Genomic DNA, 12359 nt, shown 5'->3' with positions numbered 1-12359 from the left:
GGGTTGGGGAGGGGGTGCTGCCTCTCCTCCATCCTCCTGGGTCTTGGGGGGCGACTGGGGGACCCTGCCCCAATTTCCTTCCCAACTGCTCCCCACCGCTGTCGACATCTCTGCTTGTTCATTCCCCCTTTTTCCTCACCGCCCCGCTCCTGGTGCAGGGAGGATTTGGGGTGCACCCGCTGCCACGGGAACCCCAGTGGGACTCCCTGGGTGGGGGCGACAAAAGCCGGGGCAAGGAGTGGAGGGGGGGGGGTCCCATCCCCCTGCCCTGGGGAGGCCATGCCGGATCCAGCAGCGATGCAGATCCCGGCTCAGCCGCGGGGCAGGGCCCTTCCTGCGGCAGGAACCTCCCGAGGAGCCGTTTCCTCGGCCAGGCGGCAGCGGGTCCCCTCCGCCATCGCCCCTTCCCTCCCGCCCCACGGGGAGGAAACAGGCCGGGCCCCCACCGCCCCTCTCCTCCGCCTGGGGGGCCGGGCACCCAACACCGGCGTGGAGCCCGGCCCCGTCTTTCGGCGAGGCGCCGGCAGGAAACCGGGGCGAGTCGGGACCAGCCCAACGCGGGCACGAGCAGCACCCGCCTCGCGCCCCACCGCCCCCGCCTGCACCCCAACACCGGCCAGAGGTGAGATTTGGGGGGGGGGGTCGGTGGCTTTGGGGGCTCGGGGACTTGGGGCTTGGTGGCTTCGGGGGCTTGAGGACGGCGGTGGCGACCCCGGGGCTGTTTCAGGCGGGTTTGGGTGGTTTGGGCAACATCCATGTGGGCCTGGGGCTCGATGGGGACCCCCCAACTCGGCTCCCCCGGGGTCCCCGTGCACCCCAAGAGGGGTCGGGAGCTGCCGTCAGCCCCTTCCCCGTCCCGTGTCCCGCAGGCGGAGGCGCCGGGGCGGCCATGGAGGCGGCGGTGCCGGCGGAGGAGGCGTTGGTGCTGGTGGAGTACGGCTTCGAGTACCGAGCCAAGGACGGGACCTTGGTCTCCATCAAGCCCAACGAGCGCTACGTCCTGCTGAAACGAACCAACCACCACTGGTGGCACGTCAAGAGGAGCGGGGACGCCCGGCCCTTCTACATCCCTGCCCAGTACGTGAAGGAGCTGCCCCCCATCGCCACCCCGGCCCCGCTCGACCCCCCACCGCCGGGGCATGCCGGGACGGATCCGGCCACGCTCGCCCCCCCGCCGCTGCCAGCCTACGAGTATCGGTTCATCGGTGCCGCTGAGACGGAGGAGCCGGCCGGAGGATGCTCGGTGCCCAGGAGGGACTCGGTGCCCAGGAGGGACTCGCCACCAGCGCTCAGCTCTTTTCGGGCCCCCCCGGGACTGAGCCCCCACGCCGCCGAGCCCGTGCGCCCCTCGCACTCCCTGGATGACCTGGCACGGGTGATGCCGGCGTCGCGCGGTGCCGCCACTGTGGGGTCGCATGGGGACCCCCCGGGACACGCTCGCCCGCTCGGCAAGAGCCGCTCCGAGACCCTCTGCGCCCCCGGCAAGGACAGGGACGCAGCGAGGAGGCGGCCGGGGTCCGGCCATGCAGCTCAGGTACGGTGACATCCCCGGTGCCGTCCCCAAAGGCAGCGCTGGGGGGGATCGGGGGGTGGGGGGGCAGGATGCCTGAGTCCCCTGGCTGAGACAATGTCCCATGTCCCCTGCCCCCCACACGACCCCACGTCCCCTGGCAGAGGGTGGGATGGTCCCCAGGGGCTCCCCGGCACGGCTGCCACCGCTGGGACCCCCCCCCGCGTCCCCCCAGCAAGCCGACCCCATGGGGGAAACCTGCTGGGCAACCCCCCCCCATACAGGTTTGCCAGCGAGTACCACCTCGGGGGGGGCAGGTTAGCGACCCCCCAACCGGGCACCCACCCTGAGCACCTCGCCCTGCGCCGTGCCTCAGTTTCCCCACCTCCATGGGCACCCCCGTGCCCTGCCCCCGCAGCAGCGTCACGCCGGGGTGCAGAGCCCAGCGGTGCCGGCGGAACCGGGGTCGGGGGAGGGGGGGGGACTCGGTGCCAGCTGGGGTCCCTCGGGGGGGTCCCGCACCCCGTCCCAGCAGCGTTCCCGGGACCAGGGGAGGCAGAAAGGGGTTAACAGGGAAGCGCAGCGGCTCCTCCCTGCCGGGGCGGGTGTCTCACCTGGGTGCAGCACCCAGTGCCGGAGGTGGGTGCTGGGTGCACCCCGGCTAACGTGGGCGCCCCACCATCCCAAAACCCACGCTCGCCCCAAGCCCGTAAGTAGCGAGGGGCCCTTCCTGGGCCCCCAGCAGGGCTCCCTGCAGCACCCCTCTTATGGGGGGGCACCCAAGGGTGGGGGGCTGCCCCCTGGCCCTCACCTGCCACCGACACCGGCTGGGCCGCAGCGGGGTGAGAGGGCGATGGCTGGGGGGGGGGGGGGGTCCCACATACTTGTCCCCCCTATGTCACCCCACCCCAGCACCTTTCTTTGGGGTAACCCGCAGCACCCTGAGCCCCGGCGACCCCCACTTCAAGGGGGGCTCGAGGGGTTGTTTTGCCGGAAGAAAGGGGGTGTCAGTGGCGGGGGGCTGGGTCTTACAGCCTATTTTACACCCCGTGACCCCTGCTGTGACACGTTGACCCCTGATGCTCTTTGCACACCCGAACCATCGATCCCCCACCCCAGCCCCGGCCCGGAGGGACCCAACGCGATCCCCAGCCCCGGTGCCATGACCGGAGCTTTCCCGGCACCAAAACCAACCGGCGGCAGCAGCGGCGGGCTGCACCGGCCTCGGCCCCGCCACCACGTGCATCCACCGCCTCAGCTGCCGGGACGGGGCGATCCCAGTGTTTGGGGGGACGCAGTTTCCCCCCCCCCCAGCCCCGGTTCGTCCCCGTGCAGTTGCTGGTGGAGCAGCACGATGCCAGATGAGCCCGACTAAATTTGGGGGACAGTTTTCCCGGTTAGCACCAGCTGCCATCGCCGGCACGGCACCATCCCGGTGCGACTGGGGCTCGGTCGGCCTTGGCTTTGCTGGAGCGGGTGGCGGGTGACGGGGTGACAACAACCCCAAAAAAAGCCAATTCCGCTCTGGGGCCAAGCGCCGGTGCTTGGAGGCGGCTCTTCCGCTCCCCGAACCCCAGCAGGAAGCACGGCGGCGCGGGGCCCGGCACAGGGCGCCATCGGCATTACCGGAGCCTCTCGGTGTCCCCACGGGCTGTGCGTGCGTGTCCCCCCCCCAGGATGGGTGACAGGGCATCGGGTGCTCTGCAGCGGTCCCGCAGCAGGGTATCGCGGCTGCTGCACTTGGGGAAGGTAGGCAGCACCCATGGGTGCACCCAGCCAGGGTGGGGAGGGGGGTGTTGTGGGGTCATCCGCCCCCCTCCCAGCTGCCTCCCGAATTCCCCCCGGTGTGTGTACGCTGAGGAGGTGGCACCGGGCACCGGCGGGTGCCAAGATGCCCGTCCCGAAGTGGCGGGGGGCACCCAGCCCCCTCCTTGGGGGGAGAGGAACCCCCGGGGATGCGCCCATGGGAGGGAGGTGCTGGGGGGGGGGCTCCGTGCCGGGGGTCCCCCATCGTCACCCCCATGTCCCTTGTCCCCAGGACGACGGCGGCCTCTCGCGCTGGGCTTCCGGCTCCGCTCGCCGCCGCGGGGAGGTCGTGGGGTGGCGGGGGGCAGGGTGAGGGGCTGTCCCTGGGGACACTCGGCCCGCTGTCCCCCTCTGCTCCAAGGCGTCCCCGGGGACACCCCATCCCCTGGGCGTGCGTCCCCCTCCGGCCCCGGGGCGACGGGCAGGGCCGCGGTTGGGAAACTTTGTCCCCGCGGGCGCTGGAGGGAGGCGCAGGGGCTGTAAAGCTGGGGAGATCAAAGGGTGCCAGGAGCACAGTCCCCACGGCAGCCACCCGCCCCGACCCCGGGGACACGGCCCCCCACCCCGGCAGCCCTGCGGAGAGAGGGGGGCAGCCACGCCGGGGTGCTCGGAGCCTTGGTTTGGGATGCGGTGATGAGGACTGCCGGCACCGGGGTGCTCGGGTGGGTGGCAGGGGCCGTGGGTGCCGGCGGTGTGGGTGCTGGTGCCGGTGATGTGGGTGCTGGTGCCGGTGATGTGGGTGCTGGAGGTGCAGGTGCGGATGGTCTGGGTGCTGGCGATGTGGGCGCAGGTGATGTGGGTGTTGGAGATCTCCCAGGGTGCTGATGATGTGGGTGCTGATGTGTGGGTGCCGGTGATGTGGGTGCTGGCGGTGCGGGTGCAGATGGTCGGGGTGCTGGCGATGTGGGGGCAGAGGCTGGGGGTGCAGGTGATGTGGGTGCAGGTGATGTGGGTGTTGGAGACGTCCCAGGGTGCTGATGACATGGGTGCTGATGTTGAGGGTGCTGACGTGTGGGTGCAGGTGATGTGGGTGTTGGAGATGTCCCAGGGTGCTGATGACATGGGTGCTGATGTTGAGGGTGCTGACGTGTGGGTGCAGGTGATGTGGGTGCAAGCGCAGGGGGTGCCGATGCCGGTGACGTGGGTGCAGGTGATGGCCGTGTCAGTGGCGGTGGGGCTGCAGATGTTGGTGCAGATGTTGGGGATCTTCATGGTTTGGGTGCTGCTGTGTGGCTGCTGCTGATGCGGGTGCAAGTGCTGGGTGCTGGTGCCAGCGATGTGGGTGCACACGATGTGGATACGAGATGCCGATGCCCCGGGCGCAGATCCCCGCGGTGGCTGAGGCGGGTGCTGACACCAGGGACACGATGCCCCGAGCCCAGACTCTCTCCGCGTGCCGCTGCCAGCCGGGCGCTCCCTGCCCTGCCGTGGGTGCCGTGGGTGCCCTCCTCCACCACCCGGCCATCCGCATCCCATCACTTGCGGCTCCTGCCCCATGCGAGGGGGTGTCTCGGGGCAGGAGGGACGCCCCAGCACCCTGGGCAGGGCAGGATCCGGCTCCTCGGCCCCTCACCCAGCCATCAGCCCAGGTACCACGGCGGGGACGTCCCAGGCACGCCGTCGCCAGCGTCCCTCACCGCACCCATCGCCGACTGCGACACCAGTGTCACCGAGTGACCCATCCGTGTGTGTCCCCCCGCTCCAGGCACGCAAGGAACCGGAGGAGCCGCCTGCCCCCATCTACCTCAACATCCAGGAGGTGCGGGAAGAAGCCGCAGCTGCGAGCTCGGCCCCGGAGGAACCCGGCAGCTCCGTGTCGGATTGGGAAACCCACACGGATACGGACAGTGGACATTTGTTTTATTATAACCCGGTGACGGGCGAGACCACGTGGGATTGTCCCTTTGGGCAGGCAGAAGATGGAGTGAGTCCCGTCGCCTCTCCCGCCTCCTCGCTCGCCCACAGCCCGGAGTTTCCCGCGTGGGAACAGTACGTGGACGAAGCCAGCGGACAGGCCTTTTTCTATAATTCGGTAACAGGTGAGACGTCGTGGGACCCCCCCCCCGCGGGAGACGGAGGCAGCTCCCAGGATACGTACCCTGGGGTGACGCGGTACGGTCCCATGGAGCAGAGGGTGAGCACTCGGCGAGGCGTGGGGATGATGGGGTGGAGATGGAGATGGAGACAGGGATGGAGATAGGGATGGAGACAGGGATGGAGATGGAGATGGAGATGGGGACGGGGATGGGGATGGAGATGGAGGTGATGGAGATGGAGATGGAGATCGAAACAGAGATGGAGGTGGAGATGGAGATGGAGATAGAGACAGAAATGGAGATAGGGATGGAGATGGAAACAGAGACGGAGACAGAGATGGAGATGGAAACGGAGACAGGGATGGAGATAGGGATGGAGACAGGAATGGAGATGGAGACAGGGATGGAGACAGAGATGGAGATGAAGACAGAGATGGAGACAGGAATGTAGACAGGGATGGAGATGGAGACGGAAATGGAGATGCAGATGGTGATGGAGGTGGAGATGGAGACAGGGATGGAGGTGGGGATGGAGATGGGGATGGAGATGGAGCAGCCCCCACCTGGGCTGGCCGCAGCTTGGGGATGTGGAGGTTCTTGGTGGGGCACAAGGTCTTGACCTGGGTCTTTTCTCCAGCCACCCACTCCGGAAACAGACTATCCCGACCTGTCTCCAGATGAGCTGGAGTGTTATCCCGAGGAGGACTACTCACCTGTGGGCTCCTATGAGCAAGGGGGCGCATTCTCTCTGTCCCCGAGGCACCCTGAGGAGCTGGGCTCACCCCTGGGCTGGTACGGGTACAGCCACCCTGAGGGAGCCGCGTTCTGCCCCGAGCACTTGGCCTCCGACACGGTACGGGGATGGGGACGGGGACGGGATGGAGATGGGGACGGGGATGGGGATGGGGAGAAGAAAGGAGATCAGGACAGGGATGGGAATGGAGACAGGGACATGGATGGGGACAGAGATTGGGACAGGGACAGGGATGGGGACAGGGATGGGGACAGGGATGGGGACAGGGATGTCTGGCAGGGGACGAGCACCCTCGTGGAGCCCCAAAAGTGGAGGGAGGGGCTCTGGGGAGCAACGGGCCCGAGGCCCAGCACCCATCCGGCACGGGCACCCCGAGCATCACCCGCTCGCTCCCCCCAGGTGCCGAGGGGCGGCCGCCACGACCGGGCCAGCAGCAGCTCCAGCCAGGACAGCGGGCTCTTCGCCTGGCACAGCGCAGCGCCGCCGGCGCTGGGGCTCAAGGAGGAGAAGGTGAGCGCCCGGGGGAGGGACACCAGCCCTAACCCACCCCGGGGTGGGGGGGGACAGGGCGCGAACCTGACACACACCCCCCCTCCGACACGCTTTGCCTTCCAGTTTAAAAGCCTCGAAAAAGCCGGGGTGCTCAACCGGACCAAGACGGTGGACAGAGGGAAGCGGCTCCGGTAAGCGCAGCCCGGTGTCCCCCACCACCGGCAAAGGGACCCCCGGGGGGGCGGAGGGGACAGGGGCCGTGCTGTCCCCCTGCGTGACCCCCCCTCTGCTCCCCAGGAAGAACTGGAACTCCTCCTGGACGGTGCTGGAGGGGGGGATCCTCACCTTCTTCAAGGACTCCAAGCACTCGACTGGCAGTGCCTTGGTAAGACCCCCACCGGCCTTGGTGGGGTCAGCACCCACGGGATGGGACCAGCACCCCTGGGATGGGGCCAGCACCCACAGGATGGGGCCAGCACCCACAAGATGGGGTCAGCACCTACGGGATGGGGCCAGCACCCATGGGACGGGACCAGCACCCCTAGGATGGGGCCAGCAGCTGTAGGATGGTGCCAGTACCCCTGGGATGGGGCCGGCACCCACAGGATGGTACCAGCACCCACGGGATGGGGCCAGCACTCGTGGGATGGGGCAAGGACCTACAGGATGGGCTCAGAACCTCAGGATGGGGCCAGCACCCATGGAATGGGTCCAACACCCGTGGATGGAGCCAGCACCCATGGGATGAGGCCAGCACCCATGGGATGGGGCCAGCACCCACAGGACAGGGCCAGCACCCATGGGACAGGCCCTGCACGAGGACCCCTCCCAGCACCGGGGCTGGGTTGCCGCACACCAGCGCGTGTGCGCTCACACCTCCCCTTGCACACACGCGGTGTGGGGGCCGGTGTCGGTGGCGCACAGAGCTCGGCAGGGCGAGTGGGGAGGAAGCGGTGCCCAGCCCAGCCCCCCCCCCCCAGCACCCAGCACCCAGCACCCAGCACCCACTGCCCGGATGCAGAAGCTGCCGTGGGTCTTGCAACACCCTGCGGTGACGGTGGCAGGGGAAGGAGAGGGGACAGACACACCGCCTCGGGTTGGGGGTGCAGGGCTCCGTCTGGGGGGACCCTTCGGGGAACCAGGGATGGAGAGGAGCTGGATGGAGGGGGAGCGTGGCCAAAGCACCCCCAAACCCAGCGCATGGGGAGAGCGAGAGGGGCTGATGCTCTTCCCCTGTGACACCCCCAGGGGACTGTCCCCTCCCCGGGGACGGCCACCCAGCAGCCTGCATCCCCCCGTCCCCGCGTAGCGCTGCTCCTGCGCGGTGCCGCCACCGAGACGGACCCTAACGCCGAAGACCCCCGGGGTCCCCGGGTAGGGCTGGGGATGTCCCAGGAGGGGACGGTGGCCGCAGGGCCCCGCTGTCCCCGAGCAGGTGGCCACAACACGCACCCCACGGCCGCGGCACCATGTCCTGGTCCTGCAGAGAGACCCCGGTGCCGTGGGAGGGGACAGAGATGTCCCGCGGGGGACAGTGGCCACTCCTGCCTTTCCGGAGGTCCTCCGCAGAGCAGGAGCCCGGTGTCCTCGTCCCTTCCGGGCGGGTGCCAGCGGTGCCACCCTCGTGCCCTTACTCCCGCAGCGGCACCCCAGCACCCTGACCACCCCCGAGCACACGGTGGAGCTGCGCGGGGCCACCCTTGCCTGGGCCAGCAAGGACAAGTCCAGCAAGAAACACGTCCTGGAGGTGAGCTGGGTGGCAGCGGGGGTACATCGGTCACCCCCCAGGGTGGCCCACGGGGCGGTGGCAATGCCAGCACCGGCCCAGTTTATCCCACCAGCGGTGAAGGTTGGTGGTGATGGGGACACTGGGGGACATCCCCGGGCTGGGAGCAAAGGGACACGCTGTGCTGCTGGCCGCTGGCCGCCGTCCCTTTCCCACGGGCACGGAGATGTCACCAAGGGACGTCCTGGCTCCCAGAGGGGTTTTTCCACTCGGGCTTTGCACAGCGAGGAGGTTTCCAGCCGCTCCGGCTCGCCAGCAAATGGCAATTGGGGCCATCGGTGTAATGAGTTGGGCGCCGTTCTCAGCCACAACCTGGCTCCCAAAGCCGGGTGGTTGCAGCCAAACGCGGGCAGCCCCGCGGCCCTGCCCCGACCGCTGCCTGCTGCTCCGCAGCTGAAGACGCGGGAGGGCTCGGAGTTCCTCATCCAGCACGACTCGGAGCAGATCATCGCCGCCTGGCAGAAGGCGATCGCCGACAGCATCGGCAGGCTGGTGAGAAGGCGCCCGTCGCCCCCCCGCCCTGCCACCCTGGGGACGGGCACGGGGGTCTCACGCTGCCCCTTCCCTAGGGCGCCGACGTCTCCGGCGAGGAGGATACGGAGAGCGGGGCTGAATTCGGCTCCCGGGAGAAACTGGGGGGCGGCGAGGAGAGGCGGGCAGGTGAGCTCGGGCAGCCTGGCACGGGGCTGGCGCTGGGGTGGCACCGGCAAAACCATCACCGGACCGGGGAAGGGGGCGGTCACCCCCGCGGTGTCCCCAGCTCCCTGTGGCGGGGGGGACGTCTTGGGAGCACCCCGGTCCCGTCGGACGATGGTGACCTGTGCCCTGTCCCCGCCAGCGGCCGGGCAGGTGACGGGCAGCGCCGGCAGCGAGAGCGACTCCAGCAAAGTCCGGAACAAACTGCGCAAGTTCCTGCAGAGGCGGCCGACGCTGCAGTCCCTGCGCGAGAGGGGCTACATCAAGGGTGGGTGCTGGGCCGGGGCTGAGCCCCCTCGGGGTGTCCCCAGGGTGCGGGGGGGAGTGGGTGGGGACAGCCAAGGACGGAGCTGGGACAGCAGTTGCGGGGGGGGGGACCGAGCCCAACCCTGACCCAACGTCACGGTGATGGGCTTGAGCGTGTCCCATCACCTCCAGGCACCCCGTAGGGGAACGGGCCCTTCTGCGCCGTCCCCAACCCTGTCCCCCACCCCGGGCACCCTTTGAGCGTCACCCAGCCGTGCTCAAACCTCCGGTGGTTTTTCCAGATCAGGTTTTCGGCTGCTCCCTGCAAGCGCTGTGCGAGCGGGAGCGGGGGACGGTGCCCCGCTTCGTCCTGCAGTGCATCCAGACCGTGGAGAGGAGAGGTACCGCCCCGCGCCTCGGGGACGGGGACAACCCGGGTCGGGGGGGGCACCCACCGGGAGGGGGGGACAGCTCTGGGTAAAGCCTAAATGTGATGGTTGGGTTTTGCCTGGAAGCTGCTGCGGGCACCGGCGTGGCCTCACCGGTGTCCGTCACCGTGTGCCACCCGGCTGTGGGCACCTTCCAGGGGACGGTGGGGACACGCGGGTACCCGGAGGTCCCTCGGTGGCGGCTGGTGTCACGTCCCAGGGTGGGCTGTGGTTAACCGGGAGCTTTCCCCTCGTCTCCACCACCGTCCTCTGCCAGGTCTGGACATTGACGGGCTGTACCGGGTCAGCGGCAACCTGGCCACCATCCAGAAACTGCGCTACAAAGTGGAGCATGGTAAGGTCACCGGCGGTGACAACGGGGGGCAAACGGGATATACCCCCCCCCCCAAAGGGCAGGGTGACAGCGCTCCGGCTGGGGAGGGGGGACGGGGACCCTCACCCATCCGTGGGGCTCTGGCACCTGCCTGAGGTGCTGCCCCGGCCCCGCAGACGAGCACCTGGACCTGGATGACGGGCGCTGGGAGGACATCCACGTTGTCACCGGGGCGCTGAAGCTTTTCTTCCGTGAGCTGCCGGAGCCGCTCGTCCCCTTCAGCCACTTCGACAAGTTCATCGCTGCCATCAGTGAGGCCTGGGGACAGGGAGGGGACAGGGAGGGGACGGGGAGGGGATGGGGATGGGGATGGGGATGGGGATTGGGATGGGATGGGATGGGATGGGATGGGATGGGGATGGGATGGGATGGGGATGGGATGAGGATGGGGATGGGGATGGGGATGGGATGGGGATGGGGATGGGGATGGGGATGGGGATGGGGATGGGGATTGGGATGGGATCGTGCTGGGGATGGGAAGATGATGAGGATGAGGACAGGGATAGGGATGGGGACGGATGCTCTGGCTGCCCGAGCCAGCACCCCACCGTGTCTCCCCTCCCCTTGCAGAGATGCAGGACCCCGTCAGGCGGGGCCGGTGCATCCGTGACCTGGTATTTTCCCTCCCGCCCGCCCACCACGACACCATGGAGGTCCTCTTCCGCCACCTCTGCAGGTGACACCCGTCTCACTCCCCCCTAACCCAACCTGGTGGCGGGAAGGGGGACAGGACCTGGGTTTGGGGACGTGCCAGGTGACACCATCCCTCGTCCCCACAGGGTTATCGAGTATAAGGAGGAGAACCGCATGTCGGTGCAGAGCGTCGCCATCGTCTTTGGCCCCACGCTGCTGCGGCCGGCGAGCGAGGAGGGGAACATGGCCATGCACATGGTCTTCCAGAACCAGGTGGTGGAGCACATCCTCAACCAGTACAGCTACATCTTCCCTGACAGCTAAACCCCCCCTGGGGACACACGTGGGGACAAGCCCAGCAGTGGGGACATGAAGGAGCAGCATCTCAGGGAAAGGACTTGGCCATGTGTCACCTTGGACTATGGGTGGTGGCAATCGTGGACTCAATGAAGGGCAAGCGCGGTGGCCCGGCTCGCTCGGGATGCGGCTCAAGGGATGGGTGCCGCAGGTGGGGGCACCCCGAGCACCCCGTCCTCCTCTGCCACCCGCTCCCGCTGGGGCCAGGTCTAGAGAGGTTGAGCTCTGGGGGTGCCTGGGGTTTGGAGGGGCCCCATCGATCAAGAGGGGACAATGGAGCCCTGCGGTCCCCAGCTCGCTGGGGCCAGCGGCGCAGACCCAGCATCCCCAGGGTAAGAGGATGGAGGTGCCCGTCCGGGCAGTGCCCGCGGGGACGGTGCCGCCAGTGGGGCAGGCAGGGACAAGCCGGGCTGTGCCGTGGCAGGAGCCGGTGTCCGGCACGAGCCCATCACCGTGTTCCCGAATAAAGAGCCAACTCAGCCGCGAGGACGAGTCGTTGGTGATGGGGCACAGGGACATCGCAGGGACATCGGTGGCACAGCGGGGGCTCGGTGCCCTTTGTGCCCCACGAGGACGAGGGGACCTCGGCACCCCCAGAGGGGCGAGACTGCAGGCCACCATGGTGACCGTGTCCCCTGGGCTTCGGGACACCTTTCCTGGCCGGCATCGCCAAACCTCGTGTCATCGCACGTGTCACCGCAGGCGGCGGGCGGGGATGCGGTGGGGAGTGGGTGCCAGCGGCACGTGAGCTCCCATCACCCAGAATCACCCGTCTGGCGTGGGGACATTCTGGGTCATGACGGAGATGATTTGGGACACAACGGGGACAGTACGGGACGCACAAGGGACAGTAAGGGATGCGCTGAAATGCTTTGGGACAGAACGGGGACACCACGGGCCACGGCAGGGACACGAGGGGGGTGCGTCGGGACACGGCGGGGACGGGTCAGCGTATGGGGGGGTCGGGACATGGGGGATGGCCGGGATACAGAGGGGACACTTTGGGATGCAGCGGGGACACTTGGGAACACAACAAGGGCACTTTGGGGTGCGGTGGGGATACTTTGGGAGGTAACAGGGACACTCGTGGACAGGAGGGGTCATGACAGAGACCCTTTGGGATGGAGTAGGGGTGCTTTGGGACACGAGGGGACACAACAGGGGGCACTTTGGGGACACGAGGGGACACAACGGGGACACTTTGGGGCACAAGGAGATACT

At 68.5% G+C, this 12359-nt stretch overlaps 1 protein-coding gene across 3 annotated transcripts; it reads left to right on the top strand.

Annotated features, from left to right (window-relative positions):
- The first annotated feature begins 358 nt into the window (after positions 1 to 358).
- LOC142605082 (rho GTPase-activating protein 27-like) lies at positions 359 to 11622 on the top strand. Of its 3 annotated transcripts, XM_075775209.1 has the most exons (16): positions 359 to 622; positions 870 to 1534; positions 5022 to 5450; positions 5990 to 6205; positions 6506 to 6616; positions 6722 to 6789; positions 6896 to 6983; positions 8241 to 8345; positions 8778 to 8876; positions 8954 to 9044; positions 9223 to 9348; positions 9629 to 9727; positions 10032 to 10109; positions 10265 to 10399; positions 10719 to 10824; positions 10928 to 11622. In XM_075775209.1, the coding sequence occupies exons 2-16, from the start codon at positions 890 to 892 to the stop codon at positions 11103 to 11105; spliced, it is 2574 nt and encodes an 857-aa protein (XP_075631324.1). In that variant the 5' UTR covers positions 359 to 622; positions 870 to 889; the 3' UTR covers positions 11106 to 11622. The 3 variants fall into 3 exon arrangements, with proteins under 3 accessions (XP_075631324.1, XP_075631325.1, XP_075631326.1); XM_075775210.1 differs by lacking the exons at positions 359 to 622; positions 870 to 1534 and adding an exon at positions 3078 to 3259 and having other exon boundaries at positions 10928 to 11248; XM_075775211.1 differs by lacking the exons at positions 359 to 622; positions 870 to 1534 and having other exon boundaries at positions 5115 to 5240; positions 5356 to 5450; positions 10928 to 11248.
- Positions 11623 to 12359: the final 737 nt, after the last annotated feature.

This window comes from Balearica regulorum, chromosome 24, assembly GCF_011004875.1.
Source record: "Balearica regulorum gibbericeps isolate bBalReg1 chromosome 24, bBalReg1.pri, whole genome shotgun sequence".
NCBI lineage: Eukaryota > Metazoa > Chordata > Aves > Gruiformes > Gruidae > Balearica > Balearica regulorum.
The sequence above is the reverse complement of the archived record's forward strand: the minus strand, read 5'-3'. Positions and strand labels throughout refer to the sequence as shown.

What these genes read in the sequence shown, in the direction of transcription:
- LOC142605082 (XM_075775209.1), top strand. Translation starts at nt 890, where the DNA reads ATGGAGGCGGCGGTGCCGGCGGAGGAGGCGTTGGTGCTGGTGGAGTAC. An exon ending in CCGACAGCATCGGCAGGCTG is followed by an intron (nt 8,877 to 8,953) that starts GTGAGAAGGCGC and finishes CCCCTTCCCTAG; the next exon opens with GGCGCCGACGTCTCCGGCGA. An exon ending in CGGCGAGGAGAGGCGGGCAG is followed by an intron (nt 9,045 to 9,222) that starts GTGAGCTCGGGC and finishes TGTCCCCGCCAG; the next exon opens with CGGCCGGGCAGGTGACGGGC.